We start from the raw sequence: 17,670 nt of genomic DNA on the forward strand, positions 1-17,670 counted from the left end.
CAGAGATTTAGTTCATGGGAAACAAGATTCGCTGAGAGTAACTTCAGTCATCTCCTATTAGTGAAACTAAATGTACTAAACTTAGTTTTGGTAACTCTACAGAACTTTATAACTTAGTAATGACTCTGACTATAACCCTGAAGAATAAAAAGGAAGCCAGAAATTCAGTATCAGGCTACGACTATACAATTCTTTTATCATAAATTAAAAGTAAGCAGATGCTGCAGAATTGGGCGCTGGTTGTGTTCAGTTTAACAAAGTTAGAGTTCTTCACACCTGAGTGCTTTTTTATATGTGAACCATACTTCATCTAAAAAAAAAAAAAAAAAAACCTTAAAAATTAGTATATTAGTCCTAAAACCTTAGGGTGAACTACTTTGGTTAATCAATTCCTTTCCTAAACCTCCAGGCTATTTTCACTGATTTTGGGTAAGTCTCATCTCAGTGAATTCACATCAAACATTTTCAGCAGTCATTACCCCAACCACACTATATTAATCTCTATCCTACAACAGTTCAGATGCCCCCTAGTAACATCTTCCCGGCTTTCATTCCTTTATACACAGTTACTTAAAACTCCAGCAGGATGTGCTAGAACACACCTGTAATCCCTAGCTACACAGGAGGCAGAGGTAGGAGGATGGTAGTTCAAGGCCAGCTCTGACAAAGTAGCATGAGGTTATTTGAGAAACTGAAAAAGACAACAGTATGGCTATTGTGGTTGGAATGCTCACCTAGCAAGCACAGGGTCCTGAGTCCATTCCCCAGTACCACAAAAATAAAACTAAAAGTCAGTGCATTAGTGCTTTAACCACCTGTCCACTCATACTCATTTCCCCCAGCCCTGGACTGGTCTTCCAGCCCCACCCAATCCCATCCCAGTCCCCAACCTCCCTTGTGCCTTCTTAGTGAGATATGAACCAAAAAAGGCCTTTTACAGAACCTCCTAAACCATGGGAAATCACAGCTTTCTTTTTTGTCAACTGGGAAAATCCAGCCAGCTCCAGCTACCCTCCCTCCTTTCGTGCCTCCCCAGCCCCCCAACTTCTCATTCATCTCTACTCAGTCAGAAGCAGACAAGTATGCTGTGTAACCAGGGGCTCCACCTTGCCTGCTTTCTTGGAAACACCTTAATCCATACAAATGCTTCTCATGGGAGGCACTCCCGTGCTCGGCTTGACAGCGGACGTGGTATCCAGCCCCGCCTTTCTGCGCTTTGAGGGGTGGGAATCACCTAATGCCACCATCGCTATGAGGTCCTACAGTGATTGTACAGACCAGGAAAGGACCCAGGTGTTTGTGGCAGCAGACCAGTTATGTGGGTTTTTGGCAAGCCCCAAGGGCCCCCACCTTTTACTTTCTTTTATGGTGTTGGGGATCAAACCCAGGGCCTCCCATCAACAACTCTACCACTACCACTGAGCCACACCCTCAGCCCCACCCCCACTTCAGGACTCTCATTATACCAAAGGTTACTTAACACTCTTCATTCTTAGTTTTGGGTCTTCATGGTTAATGCTGGAGCAACAGAAAAAAAATCCATTCAATATGCAGCTACACTAAAATTGAGTGACTTTAATATCTTGAAGTCTCTTTCAAACACTGTGTCACCTAAGTATCTTGTAGTCCCTAACCATGTGGCCTCTCCCTCCTCTGATCCCGTCACAGCACTTTTCCAATAATGGTCCACCAACTGAGAATGCTCGTTTCCACTCTCAATGCATACCACACAATGTGTACTTTGTTATAGCTAGCATACAACCTTGCAAGTGATTCGCACGCAAACTCTGATCAAGTGCAAAGAAGTGTACGTAACTTCTGCAAAGTTACCTGAAATGAGTTAATTTTGACAGATAACCAAGTATGAATAAAACATCAGCAAGACAGTAGTAAAAACCCCTTTTAGCCAGGCACAGTGGCTCAAACCTAGAATCCCAACTTCTTGGGAGACACAAATCAGGAGGACTGAGGTTTGAGTCCAGCTCAGACAAAAAGTTGGCAAGACCTCATCTCAACAAACAAATTAGACTGGTAGTGCATACCTATAATCCCAGCCACACAGAGACCATAGATAGGATCACAGTCTGAGGTCAGCTGTGGCAAAACCATGAGACCCTAAAAATATAACTAAAGCAAAAGGACTGAGGGTGTGAGGTCCTGAGTTCACACTCCAGTAACCACAGGACCTTTTATCTGAAGTTGGAGCCAGTGAGAAAATAAAATGTCATCTATGCAAAACACCAACAGCAATATGAAATGCTACTGGGATATACAACTACAACTACAAAAGTCTTTGTTACAGAAGAACTAGTGGAAAAGGCTACAGAAAAGCTGTCCTTAACTTTAATGTTAGTACATGTTACTCTAACCTTTAACGTGTGCACACACGTGTATGTACTCAGACCATGCTAACACTTTGCTCTTTTCATTTCCAAGCCTGTGGTTGCCTTCCTTTCCCATCCGAGTCTCCATAAACTCATTCGGTGCTGCAGGCATTCCCATGTGTGATTCCATTACCACCTTCTTAACATTCTGTTGCTCAGCTCATTTGCGTTCTTGTAATTCACACACTTTGGATCAGAAACTCTACGTGCAGGTGTTTCTTAAGGTTCGACTGCCTCACGAGCCACAGGCTGACGTTTCTGCTGGGGTTGGGTCTACTCAGGTCTCTTGCAGGAGAAAAGCAGGAAAGCAGCTCTCTGCAGGCCGCTCCCTGCCTCACTGACTCAACAGGGCCCACCTAAGCCCACACCCCAGATGGGAGCAGGAAGAACGCTAACCAGGCAGAGGATGGGGGTGGGTGAAGGGCACAGAGCCCCAGTGACCTTGACCAGAACCTCTCCCACAATCCTTACATCTGAGCTCCCTTACATCTGCAGTGTTTCTTCTTATCTGAGCACCTTAAGAAGCCCATGGGGCAAGTTGGACAGGTACCATTCTGTTACACTGTTGGGAAAACTGACCTCTATCTCACTGTCCAATGTCAAGCACAGAAGGTAAATCTCCCAATTTTTTTTCAAGATCCTCTTCCCACTCCCATGGCACTTCTTAGACATACACCCTGTATCCCTTGTAGTTTGGCCAGCCACTGCCTGAAGCCTGGGGTCCCTGCAAACAGGCCTCCTGAAAGCTCTTCCCTCATCAAACACTGAATCTTGAATCCTTTCCCTTAGACAGTTCAATACCCTAGCACTCGCCAAAAAGTACTTTCCTGTCAACTGGAAAGGTCTCTAGCTTGTCTTAAGCCACTGCTGACCATCTTTTTTTAGTGCAGTTGGGAATCAAACTCAGGGCCTTGCACATGCTAACCCTGCGCTCTGCCACTGAGCTATGTCCCAGCCTGACTGTCATTCTTACTGAAGTGCCACCCCTGCAATTTAAAACCAGAGCTTGTATCAGAACTAAGACCACTATGAATTCCTGACTCAGCATAAGCAAACAGAAAGACGAGTTAGCTTGCGGTTTACAGTACACATACGTTTTTGGAAGGTAGATGAGACAAGTTCCACCTTCTGCTGTATGCCATTCTCTCCTGTGCCTTCTGTACAATTTAACAAAACTGAATTCTACATATGCCACTAATCAGTTTCCTTTCCTGGGGGGCTGGGGGTGGGAGGTGCATTTCACGCTTGCAAACCACTTGAGCCACACCTCCATACTATTTTTCTCTGGCTATTTTAAGAGATGGGGGTCTGGAGAACTATTTATCCAAGCTGGCATCCAACAGAGAGCCTCCTGATCTCAGCCTCCCAAGTAGCTAGGATTGCAGGTGTGAGCCACTGGCACCTGGCTCAGTTTCCTTCTTAAAGAGCCTCTCCCTCAAATGATCTTCGTGGGAAATACTTCCAAGGCCAAGTTAAAAAAATAAAGAATGTATAGCTATATGGCAATTATCAATCCTTGTTCTGGGAAACCTTGTTGCCAAACTTTTTCAAAGTCCATTTTAAAAATGAAAAACATAATCAGGCACCAGTGGCTCATGCCTGTCTGTAATCCTAGCTACTTGGGAGGCTGAAATCAGGAAAATCAAGGTTAGAGACCAGCCTGGGCAATTAGTTCAAGACTCCATCGCCAAAATAACTACAGCAAAATGGACTAGAGTTATGGGTCAAGCAGCAGAGCACCTGCTTTGCAAGTATAAAGCCCTGAGTTCAAACTCCAGTCTCACAAAAAAAAAAAAAGAAAAACCCATCAATGTTCTTAGAACATGCTATAACTCCCACAAAGGTTATGAAAGAGGACGCTTCCTTCAAGCGATCTTCAGGAGGTACAGCGTTCTCCTCCACGAAACTGCACATAACATAGAAACTAAAAGCCTCTCGAGCTTTGCTCATGTTTAGAAGCTATTAAAACATTTAAGAGCTACAGCATCCATGTGGCTACTGAGCTTCAAAATGTAACTCATCGATATTGTGATATTAAAGTCACTTTAGTACCAACAAAAAGATGTAACTCTCTCATAAGTTTTTATTTTGATTGTATATTGACATGAAAATATTTTTGTTGAGCTAAACATTAAATTGATTGTATCTGTTTCCTTTTGCTTTTTTCATACGGATAGTAGGAAATCTATAATTGATACATGATTCACATTATATTCCCATATATATAAATATTCTTGTTTTACCTCTGTTCTTTCCTTCTTTCACGATCTTCTTGTGGATCATAAAATAGATTTCCAAGACAGGCATGGTGGTGCTCACCTATAATCCTAGCACTCCAGAGGCTGAGGCAAGAGGATCACAAGTTTGAGGGTAGCCTGGCTATATCATAAGTCCTAGGCCAGCGCGGACTACACGGTGAGACCTTGTCTTGAAAAACATAAATTAGCTAATTAAGTTATATTAAAGAGACTTCTGTATTCTAACAGTCTTCACCCAGAGGGGGATCCAATCACAAAACAAACCATAAAAGGGGCAAGTGCTGCCAGAGACTTCCCAGGAAGACCTCTGTGCACTGCCGAACAGCAGTTCTGTACACAGCCTAGTACATCCCAAGTTCCAACTCTAAATCACCTGGCAAACGATCTCGAATCCTCGGGTTTACGGGCGTAGTGCAGACTCTGCTGAAATCCAGAGAATTGTCCAAGATAGCATTTATCCTTCGAAAGATACTGGCATTGCTACACGTGGAGAGCGCAGGTGCTTCCCGGCTGTCCCAGCAGTCCTTTATACTGCCCACCTCTTCTTCCTGGACATGGAGAAGAGACATGGAGGTTTTGTACGCTCATTATGTAAGTACAGCAACACTGAATCAGACAAGTAACAAGGACTTGGGTTTCCCACCTATCTAATATATTAGAGTACTAAATGAGTGTTTACCATGAGCAAAGTACTCAGAGAACTGTAAGAGTACCAAACAAAATGTAAAGGTTATTTTCTCAAAAACCTTCTAACCCAGAGGGACACACAGGATTTAGCATGACAAGGTAGCAACAGCATAAGCATCAGAAGCAGACAACCGTGGTTCAAACCTTCTTCTGTACACTGGAACAGTGTCTGGCATGAGGGAATGTAGTACTGAGACTCGTGACACCATGGACAAACCACCAAAACACTAAGTGACAATGTACCATGGGTGTTTATATGAAACATTCAGAGTAAGAAATCTGAAGATTACTTGTCTAGGCTAGAGACAGCGTGTGAGGATATTGGGTGTTAGCTAATGGTTACAAGGCTTTTTTTTTTTTTTTAAGGTGACAGATTCTAAAGTTACATTATAGTAATGGCTGCACATCCCTGTAAATACATTTAAAAACCAATAAATTGTACACCAGCCCCCAATGTTTCCTCTGATGACCAAGTTGAAAGAAAAAATAAAGCCAGTACTGTCGGATGGAGAGCAGTTCTACCGCAGTACTTAAGTAGCAACAGGCTATTTCACAGAGGGCTGGGATTCAACACACACCACACTTAGCACAAGGCCTGGCACGTAATTACGTGCTGACCACATTAACATTATCCATCAGCAGTGTTGTCGCTGCATCATGGAGCCAATCTACCACAGAGATCTTGGATGAAAAGGATCATTTACTCATTAAATGAGGAAAAATGTACTATAGACCTAAGACAGTTAGATCTTTGTTTGAAGAGTCCAGGCCTGGTAGCCTTTAATTCTCCCTCTTAGTCATTTGACTTAAGCTTAAAATACTAAAGGTACCATACAAATGAACATAACTGATTAAAACCTAAATCATTCATACAATACACTGATCCTTTCAGATATTCCAGTTAAATGAACTCACTGTTCCTCGTTTTCAAAATCAAAACTTGCTGCCCACCCTATAGTCCCACTTGCTCTGGGCTTTCCATCCTAGCTCTGATCAACATACAGTTCTTACTGCAGAGCAATGTTTAACTGGAAGGAAATGGTTCTTCTTGGTTATTCTATATGGCCAATAATAGCAGCTGCTATTATTTTTGGGTGTCTTTTGCCATGAAGGGAGACCATTTGTAGCTCTGACCTCTTGTTGGTCTTTCACTATGAACAGGAAAATAGGCTTTAAGACAGATTTGAAAATCAGGGGTCAACAGGAAGGATTACTTGGCAATGCTAGAAGAGAAAAAAAAATTAAAGCTGAAGATACAGCAAGAAGAAAAGAAAAGGTCGTGACATAAAACTAGTTCTGTTAGTATATGGCTCAGGACGACTCTCTATAAAGAACCAGGCCAATTTTCTCCTCTTCAACAAACAAAAACTGATAATCCAACAGTGAAACAATGGTTTCCTACAGCTGTGACCCTCAAGGCCCTGGCAGGAAAAGCCCCTGAAAAAACAGGATTTCTTTTTCCACATAGGAAGGCTCCTCATCCTCAAAATGTGAAATCACTATTTCAAAAAGCAGAAAGAACAAGGATTCTGGATTAATACCAGGTCTATTACTCTGAGCTTAGCTACCAAAGGTATAAAGGTACCACCTACTTTGCAGACTTCGTAATAGTCCCTGGATGTCCCCATGAACATTCTAGTGGCCTGTGGGCACCATCTATGGACACCAAGTCCTTACAGGTGACAAAATCAGTGTGACTTGTAAGTATGCTTTCAACTAATTCATCTTAGCAGGTTCAAGAAATTTACTGTTTTTAGCATATAACTGAGGGCTTTTTTTTTTGCATCCATGATTTGAAATTATCACTTGTAACTCCTTCTTTAAAAATCTACACTTAGAGCCAGGCACCAGTGGCTCACGCCTGTACTGCTAGCTACTTGGGAGGCAGAGATCAGGATGTTTGAAGCCAGCCAGGCAAAAAGTTCTCGAGACCCTATCTCAAAAACTCCATTACAAGAAAAGGGTTGGGTGGAGTGGTTCAAGCAGCAGAGCACCTGCCTAAGCAAGTGTGAGGCCCTGAGTTCAAGCCCCAGTGCCACCAAAAAATAAAAATCTACACTTGATCTTAGCCAAAAGGCCAAGAAATAATAAAACAATCCGAACCACTCCATGTGCATGTTTGCTCAAGAACAAGATGACAACCCAGAATGTCATACTTATTTGTCAGCAGAGCAAATCTAGAATGGCCTAATTTGAAGACCGGCCTTGCCTTAGATGCCATACTCTGGGTTCAGTATAGTGATGGCCATTCCATAGTCCAAATCCGGGCTTGGGAGATGTGAAGTTGTCACAAATGAATGCCAACTCTACCATCTGAATTTTCACTTGATTTGCTTTTAAATAAAAAAAATAAACTCCTTCAAGACTATTACTGCCAATCATCTATCAATTTGTCACTTCATCAAAAGCCAATTGAGAGATTTCTGCAAGACTGTCCAAAGGGCACAGTTAACTCCTCCAGATGAAGTGGGGTCCATGCCCCGGGTGCAGTGGTTCACATCTATAATCCCAGCTACTTGTGGGGACCACAATTGGAGGTCAACCCAGGAAAAAAGTTAGTGAGACCCCATCTCAACCAACAAGCTGGGTGCAGTAGGGTACATATGAGGGAGGCTGTAAGTAGAAGAAACACAGTCCAGCCTAGGCAAAAAATGTGACATCTGAAAAATAGCTTAAGCAAAAAAGGGCTGGGAGTTCAAGTGGCAGAGCCTAGCAAGTGCAAGTCCCTGAATTCAAACCCTGGTACCATCATCAAAAAAAAAAAGGGAGGGGGGGCGTGGTTCATGGATTGGGATCTAGTAAACCCTCAGCAGACTGTGTTTACACTTTTTTTTGAGAACACTTTTTTTCCATTTAATCAGATTTTTTTTAGTTAAAAGCACTGGTCATGAATATCCAGACTTTGTTTTTTATAAGCCAAAGCATCAGGAAGTAATATACTTAGATGGCCCAAAGAACTGGTTCTACTGCAATGTACTCTGGCAATTTCCCTTGGCTTTATAATAGATACAAGTGAACATTAACATTTACAGTCAGGATTTGAGCATACTGTTTACTGCCACTACAAACAGTCCTTACGTAAACACACATATAGAAAAACCTCACTTGGAGACAGATGAGGAAGTGCTAGTCTTTCATGAGGAATAAATGTTTTCGTTATGGAAAAAATATAAATCATCTAGCCAAATTGCCATCCTTGCTTGAAGTCACCAGGCCACTGGATGTCAAACTTCTGAACTTGACTGTTGTTAGTAAAAAAACACTCCTCTACAGGAAAACTGAGCAAGAGGATCACGCATTCAAGACCAGTTGGCTACACAGCAAGAGGGAGGGGAGAGAAGAAATGTTTCTCTATGTTTAACTTTCTCGTTGGTCCTCCATCTCAAGTCTTTCATGCAAAAATGTAAGTAATAAAACTGCATTAGGTTGGCTCACATGAAATTGCCAATTTTCTACCTTTTTCAACCAAGAAAATGTCAATTTCGCATGGCTTAATCTACCATTTTATCAATACTGAGCAATTGCTAGTTTGGATGTTAGGATCACAGGAATGGGTAAAAGATAAAATTGGTTAAGCATGAGAAGTAAATTGTCACCTACGTGAAGTCTAAGGAAAGCACAAAGTACTAAAGAGAAGGTGGAGTGAGTCTCACAACTCAAACCTCTCAGGTAGCGAATAATGCAGAAGCAGAATTTCAATAAGCAGCACGAAGAGGAAAGAGCACAGTAGGCAGAGACCAGCACACAGAGGACACAGTAACCTGTGCTCCAACAGCAGGTCAGGGAGCTTCAATGGGAATAAATAAATAAGACCAGGCTGCAGTCCTTACCTCCACCATCAGAAGGGAGAGAAAATCTATGAGATGCCACATGGACTCTCTTACTCTTTTCCACTGGTTCTGTCCCTTGAGACTGACTTTTTAAAATATGCTCAAGACTTCCCATCTTAAAATCCATTACACCTTCCTTCTGCTCTACCACTGGCCTTCCAGAAAGGCCAGTCTTTGCCTGACCTTCTGCTCATCCTCTCAATCCACAATGTTCTGCCAGCATATTACCCTATGACCCTACACAACTGCACTTGATCCAGTAGCCACTTTCTCCTGCCCTCCCTCACACCCACCCATGGTTATCCTTAAGTTTCCACAGGGTACATCTTTCAAGTTCTACTAAACTCAGTCTGGAAAAATAAATAATACCATTTCCAGAACAAGTTTGTGAGAACGTTAAGGGGATATTTAATACCAGGCCTGTTCAAGAATATTGAGGGCATGTAACTGCAGCTGCTGTCAACACTGAGCAGTCACACTGTTAGCTGCATCCATTACTGCTCTCCACCTGGACCCTACAAAGCCCTCCAGGGCTTGTATCTCAGCAGCTCCAGCACAGGGCCAGTGCACTGGCAGGCACTCTGCACACATGCACATGAAGACTAGACCACATCACGCTGCTGCCAGAGGTACTCTCACTACCTGATCACAACAACCCCCACCAATAGCAGTGACACATTTCTTAAGCTTTAGAAAGAACAAGGTAAGTATTCACTCACTAATTCTATGTCTTATGTTAAAATTCTCAGTCACTCAAAATCATTTCAGGATTTGGGTTTCAATTTTGACCAGAGGCAAGTTTTCATGAACAAAAAGTAAAGGCTCCAGAACTGTTTCAGAGCTGTTCCCTGACCTGGCATCCATCTCCAGATGCCCTTCCTCAAGCTGCCCTGATACAGGAGGAAGGAGGAGTGTGGGATTGTGACTTGAGCCCTAGTGCTCTATCAACTGGGTGACTCCGACCAAGATTTTCAATTTCTTTAGGCACATCTTTTCATTCGAAATGTGAGCACAACGTAGTATTGACAGCAAAAGCTCTGGAGAAGTGGTCATCGAGGCCCTGAACTTGCCCTAGTCAACCTGACATGGCTCCTCTTATTATCCTTTCTCTCAGGTTACCAGCCTCCTTCTATATCTATGCAAAGAGCAATTCTGAAGTCCACTTTTCTCCATCAGCTGTCCCTGAACACGCAGTTCAACTCTGCCTGTGTCTCACCTGTACACCTCCTGCTCTCACAGTCAGCCTGGTCTGTCTTTCCTCCAGCTTCTGCAGAGAAGCCACTGTCTGTCACCTTACCCCTACTCATCTCTCTTAATCTTGGAGCGTGGTGCCAGACGCCTCTCCCCCTTCCCACACATGGTATTCCAAAACACTTTTTACCAAGTTCACATGCCATGCTCCTGAGCCAAAACAAAAACAACTGCCATGGTCTGGCTTCAGTATAGTGGCTAGGCCAAATCACCACCAGTTTACTCCTATTTTAACTGAGGGATAACATTCAGAAGTAAATCCCAAATACAACGTACATTTCCTGAGTCTTTCAGGGTATTTTCACTGCTGTTCCTATGAGCCAGATCTTTGAGAAGTGCAAATCTGATCACCTACTCCTAATGACATTGATTCTCAAATACTTTGGCCTCAGGATCCTTTATACTCTTAAAATTATTGAGCACCTCAAGAATTCTTTTTTGCGCAGATGGGTCATGTCTATAAAAATTTACCCATTAAAAATTAAAACTGAAAAAAGTAAACATTTAAAAACCCATTACATATTAACACAAATAACAATTTTCCAAAACAAAAAATACTGAAAAGAGTAACATTCTCTGACGTTTTTGCAAAGATAGCTGGATTTCTTATCTGCTTCTGAATTCAATCTGTTGCCATGTGTTGTTTTGGTTGAAGTACATGAATAACAGTCTCAAGTAATTGGAAAGGGAAGGAAATTTTCAGACAACGGTGAGTCTTCCTGCTTGACAGGGTGCCCAACCTCTCAAGTGGAAGCTTCATTAAAGGTGAGCAGCAGCATGGAGTCTGAGGCCACGTAAGTGCTCTTCACATGCTGGAGTCCACCTGTGCTCTGAGTGGCTCCTGCCCACCTCTGACTTTGTAACAGCCTATGTTTGTCATTTGACAAATGCCAGTTCACCAAGTTGTCTAGGTACTCCAAATATGGGCACACCAGCTAAATATACTGGAAAAGGTATCAAATACTTCCCAAAACTCTAACTTCTTTCTTTCAGGCTCAATTTTTATCACTGGGTACAAATACTGTCAGTCATTTTTTATGATGTGACTGGCTTATTTTGTCCATTTTCAAGAAAATGTTACCAAATACCCCAGGTTGAGTAACTGCAACTTGCCAGTTGTTCTTTCATGTTAACAAAAAAAAAAAAAAAAAGGGGGGGGGACTTTTTTTCTGTAGGGAAAAAAAAAAGTCCTATTTTCCTCGAATATTGCAGAAATATTCTGACAATCACCATACTACTCTGTGAAGCAAGACTGCTCTCCACTTACTTCCCCTTGTCACACAGTACCATGGAACACACTCAGATCAAGACTTAATAAACTCATCTCTCTGTTGCTTCCTCCAGGCCAACCTATTCGAAACTGGCTTGTTGGGGAACTTGCAGCACAAATGAACAGCGTGGTGGCTTCTACAGCTTCATGGCACTAAGTGACTCCTGCTGAGATGCCAACAGTCTCACCCACCCCATGGCCTCTGCAGCACCAGTATAAAGGTCAACAACAGTTAAAAACCCAACTGGTGTCTAGGAATTAGGAGTTTTTACTCTGGACTTCTTAAAGTGTTTGGGAGACCTCCAGGGGTCCCAGCAAAGACTTAGCCTTGAGAAATACTGTCATAAAAGCAAAGCTTCTTAGCTATGACATTCAAAAAAAAAAAATCCCTTCATGTCTGGCTTCCCCACAGGCTTACTGTTCTAACTTTGGAGTGACGCTGTGCAGGGTACTAGCTGTCAACATACAGCTTACTCGCTTTTCTGTGTGCATTTCCTCACTCTATGGGTCCCCCTGCCCTTTCCCACTCTACGATCTACCCTGGCCCCTCACCAGGGTCAACGACCCAGACTTCTGTTGTCCTCTTAGTTTTGCCTAATTGGGAACTTCTTACAAATGGAATCATATAAAGGTAACTTCTTTAGGTCTGGCTTTCTGTCTACTTAGTATGGGATTTCTACCTGTTGTAGTATATGCAGTCAGTAGGTTTCATTACTGTGTGATATGGTACACATGTGGTTGTAAAACAGTTTATTCATACTCCAACTTAGGGGTATGCAAAAGAGTCAAAATAAAATAGCAGGTCTGCCTGCCATCTTGGTTGGTATCTGGGAACTTGGATCTTGAGTGCTCACTATTCCCATTACTGAGAAGACGGACTTATTACACCTCATCTGGACAAACAGTATGGTTTATGCCAAATATCTGCTTTCTTCCTGGAGTATGGAATTTTGTTATACACAGGCAGATGCTACCCGGCTGACCAAGCTGAAACAAACAAAAAAAACCCAAAGCTTCCCAACAATGATGACAATGACTACAAGAAAAACCACAGGCCCCAAGCATCAACCTTCTAACAAGTTTCTGTAGCTGACAACATTTTCCATGTACTGTGGGTCATAGGTTAACTTACCTGTGTCCTATGTGACTCTCCCAGCACAGGACCCTTTAAAGCTTGAATCTGGTCCACCCAGAGTTTATCCTGTATACCTTTTCCCTTTCATGGTTTTTCTCTGTATTGTTCAGCTGTAGTAAACCTTAGCTTGAGCACAGTCATAGGCTAAATCCTGTGGATCCTCTTAGCAAGCTGTCTAACCGGAACGATGAGCATTTGGTTTTGGTCTTCAGATTTTTAACATGATGAGTAAGGCTGCTATGACTATTCCTGCGCACACCTTTTCAGCGTCATTTGCACTCATTCCTCTTACACACAGGAACACGCGTGTGACTCCTAGGTCTAAGAATACCGCCTTTGCACTCCAAATTCCAGCAATGTCGTACTTAACTGCCTAGAAGCAGCTGTTTCACACCTCCTTGTCTTTGTACAAGTTGTTCCTTTTGCCCAGGATGTCCTCCCTTCACCCTACCAAGCCCATTTTGGCAAAAACTTTCATTCTTTTGCTGCCTATAATCCATGTTATGTCTGTATATATTTATTTTGGGGTTTACAATACAGGATGTAACTTATTTGTGTGTTTCTACTAGACCATCAATTCCTTGAAAGCTGACACTCTCTCATTTATCCCCAGTGTGGAGTGGCCAGCCTCTGGTGTGTGCTGAGAAAGCATTAAGGTATGATGGTAATCCTGTTAATCTTTGAGTTTCCAAGCACCATACTGTATTGCTCATAGGTTCTGTGGCTTTTGTTTAAGTGAAATAGTTTCTGGTCCAAACTTAAAACCCCAAATCCTAAAATGACTGAACAGAGCTTTGGCAGGGAGAAGGGACAGAATTGGTGAGCGAGTATTTGTCTTTATCTTGAGAGAGTGTGGACAGGAAAGAGCCAGGAAACGTCTCTCTCTTCCAGAACTTACTAACCATAAAACAAATACAAAAAACAAAACAAAACAAAAAAAAAACAGAACTTACTAACCAGCTTGGGAGATTCAATTCATTCAGGACAAGGGCCACAAGCAAGGAGAACACTAGCATGGCGGAGCTCCACACAGAGTGGCAGGTGAAAACAAACACTTGAGGAGGAGAATGAAAAGGTATGCAGGCTGGGTATGGTGGCTAACGCCTATAGCCCAAGCTATTTGGAAGGCAGAGGCAGAAGAATCACAGTCTTATCTGAAAAACAAATTAAAGTGAAAAGGGCTGGGGGCAGTGACTCCAGTGGTAGAGTGAAGTACCAGCCATGAGTTCAACCACTGTACCATCTAAAAAAAAGAAATATTCAAGTAAGGGACATCTGAACTAGTGAACTAGCAATGGGAAAGGAGAAGGAAGAAAAGGATACAGGGCAATAACAAAAGTAGAAGGGATTTAAGGCTTTATATAGTTACAGAAACTGGGAAGAAGTTTCAGAAGAAAAGCTACAATGAGGTACTTACCTCATTGGGAAAACCAAAAAAAAAACACCCAAACACAGGTCTTGCTCCCAAGAGGACGCTAGTTGAAAAAAGGGAGTAATTGGGTGAAGTGATCAAACTGGATCAGATTCAGGAGATGAGGATAGGGAAGAAACCGATTCTCTTTTTAGAATCAGAAATTTGCTGGGTTCCACATGCATCAGACAGACAAACACATTCTGCAGCCCAATCAGAATGTCAGGTCTTGAGAACTCCCAGGATGGAAAGGACTCAGCCTGAAACTTCGTCACAGAAAACTGGTACACTACAGGACATCGGCCCCTGTATGAAGGCACAGAAATTATCCAACAGACAGAATCACAGGGAATGTACCACTGAGCAAGAAAAGGAACGCCTTAAAGTGCTAAGGCAAGACAATATAAGAAAAAAGAAAGGAAAAAGTAGGAAGCCACAGTGTCTTATGAATCAAGTGGAAACAGAAAACAAAATGACAGTCATGAATCCTAGAAATAACACTAGTCTAGAAATGAGGATATGTGAGCTCCAATTCTGGCTCTATCACCCAATCACTGCAAAAATTTAAAGCAATCATCTTTCATTCTAAGCTTAATTTTTTTTTTTGTCCGTTAAGAGAGGGAGTCGGAAATTATAACCCGGGCTTGGTGTTAACTCCAAATTACATCTAGGAAACAGGTCCCTTTTGAGCAATTCCAAGACTGCAGCTTTAAAAAAAAAAAAAAAAATCTCAGGAGAAAGGGCCAACTCAGGAGCAGATGATGTCAGAGCCAGCACCCATAAGCACAATCCAAAATGCTGAGAGCACAGGTGTTAAGTAGAAGATTAATTGTTCTATCAAAAGACACACCCAACCCGCCAACCTTACCTTGCCTCAAGGTAACTGCTCTAACAGAGGAAAGCCACTCACACCTTTATCAAAGACTGCAAGCATGGTGCTAAGCCCATTCGAGATGGCACAGCATGTTTAACTAGTCTAGAATAAAGAAGCCAGTAATCTATTAGTAAAGTTACTCCCAAGAGTCTACAGTGACCCATTTCTAGCACACAAGTCAATCTTCAGACCTGCCTTTCTGGGGATTCTCCAGTTACCTCAAAGGGAAGTCAGTACAAAATGCCTTAAAAATCAAAACAAGGAGTGTTGACTCACTGTAATCTAGGGCTGCTCCAACCATGAAGGAGCACCAAAAGTGAAACAGAACTCAAAGGTCACCGGTGCCTAAGTGTCCTCCTGAACTACTGTAGGTGCAGCTCAGCCCCACTTAGGCAAGAACAGCCTCCGCACACCTTAAAGACAGATTACACATGATGGTGGCATCATAATCCCCACAGGAGTTTAAATCCCAGTAACAAAACTCATTGGAAATTACATCTGTAGTGCGAATTTAAAACTCCCAGAGGGAGGAGTCTGCTTTCTCCAGACCTCTCTCAGGATTAGCTAACTGCTCTGACACGGAATGACAGACGCAGCACATTCTTCCTGAGGATCAGCACTACCCTACTGGCGCTCAGAAGACCCACGCTGATTTTTACAGCAACAAGACATTATTGCAGCGTAGCTAAGTTCATCCTGTAAGTGGGCCCGACCCCCAGACCACTGCCTAGCACCAATATCCCTTCGATCTTGTGGCCTGCCAGAACTAATAGACTGGACTAGGGCACCAGAAAGACCCAGCATCCAATTTCATCCCTCCGTAGCCTTGTATTTCAGCTGTTTCCTCATCTGCAAAGCAGAGCAAAAACCCTCTCCAGACAGATCCCGAACAAGTCCTCAGGGTGAATCCAACATTCAAAGCCACTTTACATTCGCTCATAGTTTGTTAAAATTTTAACTGCTACACTTAAGAGTCAAAGGATTCCTTAAAACGGGTCGCCAGCTTGGTTAGGAATCAGAGCCCACCCACTCTGGGCGACGCGGCCACAGTGGGCTAGCGCCGGCCCTTTTGCTCTGTATGTCACAGGCAGGCTGCCTTCCCCTTCCTGTGCTGATAGGTCGCCTCGGGCCTGCAGCCCACTTTCAGGATTAAAAACAAGACTGAGGACTGGAGGGAGGCGTGGCGCCAGTGCTGGAAGGAACACTGATGCCAGGCCCGAGTTCAAGACCCAGTGCTGCAGAAAAGTGAGCGAGGGAGCAGCTCCCGGCGGCCCGGGCCCCAAACTGGCTGCGGAGGCCGACGGTGCGTCCCTGTCCCACCTGTGACAAGCCCACTGGGCAGGGCCACAGGGACAGACGGGCGGCTTGGACCCGGCCGGCCTCCGGCACCCCGCCCGGCGGGTCCCTCAGTCCGAGCGCGGGCCGCCGCGGTAGCCAGGGAGACGGGGCGCGGCGGCCCGCACTCGGGGTTCCGGCGCCCCTCAAAACGGGGCGCGCGCACGACGCTGCAGGGCCCGGGCGCGCGCCCGCCCCCTCTAAGGCCGCCTATGGCGGCCGCGGCCTGGCCGGACCCTCCAAGCACCGGCGCCCCGTCCGCCTCCACCGGACCGCGGGGAGCCAACGCGACAAGCAGCCCGGGCACGACGCCCCGTGGGACCCTCTTCCTCACCCAGCTCCCGCTCCCATAAGGACCCCAGACGGGCCGTCGGGAACCAGCCAGGCACCACTCGGGGGCCGCCCCGCCTCCCGCCAACCCCCTCTCCGAACCTGAGGCGGAGCCGGAGGCCGCACCACCCGCCCCCCGACCTCCCAGGGCACCTGGCTCAGTCGTGGACTCCAGAGGAAGTCGGGGCGCCCCCGAAGGGGCCACATGCATGCGTCTCGCCAGGCCGCGGCGCGGCCCTCTGGCGCGGCCGGGCGACTCCACGCCTGCGCCCCCCACGCGGCCTGCACGGCGCCCCCTCCCCGGGACGCACCTCAAAGACACCAGGCCGCGGGACTCCCGGGCTCGAAGCGCCGTCGCACGTGCCCCGCCGCCCACCCGTGCGCGCGTCCCTCCCCCCCCGCGGGCCCCGCCCACCGCCCGGACGCGGCCCCAGAGCCGAACGTGTGAAGCCACGTGACCGCCCCGGGCTGGGGCCGCGCTCGCACCCGGCACGAGGGCCCCGTCCCTGCGCCTTAAAGGGGCCGTACCCACGCCGTCGGTGCTGCTGCCCCGGGGAGCCCTGCGACGCCAGCAGCCCCACCCGCCTCCGCCTCCCGCCAGGTGCGAACGAGACTCGCGTGGGACGTGAGCTTCCAGCGCTGGTGGCTTCGGGTCTCACGTGCGACGGCAGCGAGGGACTCCCGTCTGGCCAGAGCCGTTTGGACATGCGTTCGAGACTACTGAGAGTCTGCAGCGCAGCTTGGAAGCCCCAGCGGCCGCCCCCGAGGGCCGCGGCGCCTTTAAGCCCAAAGGCCCTGAGTCACGAGGAGGCTCCCTGCCCCCCTCGCCCTCCACCCCTCCACGAGGCCCCACGCCCGCGGACATGTGACCCGCGCCCCGCCCGGGACGCGCGCGGGGGGGAGGG

The 17,670-nt window shown here is 45.4% G+C and overlaps 1 protein-coding gene across 4 annotated transcripts in view; it reads right to left on the reverse strand.

Annotated features, from left to right (window-relative positions):
• Positions 1-17,461, reverse strand: part of Cpeb1 (cytoplasmic polyadenylation element binding protein 1) — a 78,630-nt gene extending 61,169 nt beyond the window's left edge. For 2 of the 4 annotated variants that reach the window (XM_074061469.1, XM_074061468.1), the window contains exons 1-2: positions 16,919-17,019; positions 5,016-5,190 (exon numbers count right to left, since the gene is read on the reverse strand). In XM_074061469.1, the coding sequence (XP_073917570.1) occupies positions 5,016-5,190; positions 16,919-16,972 (229 nt within the window). In that variant the 5' untranslated portion in view covers positions 16,973-17,019. Of the gene's footprint in view, positions 1-5,015; positions 5,191-16,918; positions 17,020-17,076; positions 17,131-17,293 lie in introns of those variants that run through there. The other 2 variants (XM_074061472.1, XM_074061473.1) reach the window with 2 other exon arrangements.
• Between the last annotated feature and the right edge of the window lie 209 nt (positions 17,462-17,670).

Source organism: Castor canadensis, chromosome 19, assembly GCF_047511655.1.
Source record: "Castor canadensis chromosome 19, mCasCan1.hap1v2, whole genome shotgun sequence".
Classification (NCBI taxonomy): domain Eukaryota; kingdom Metazoa; phylum Chordata; class Mammalia; order Rodentia; family Castoridae; genus Castor; species Castor canadensis.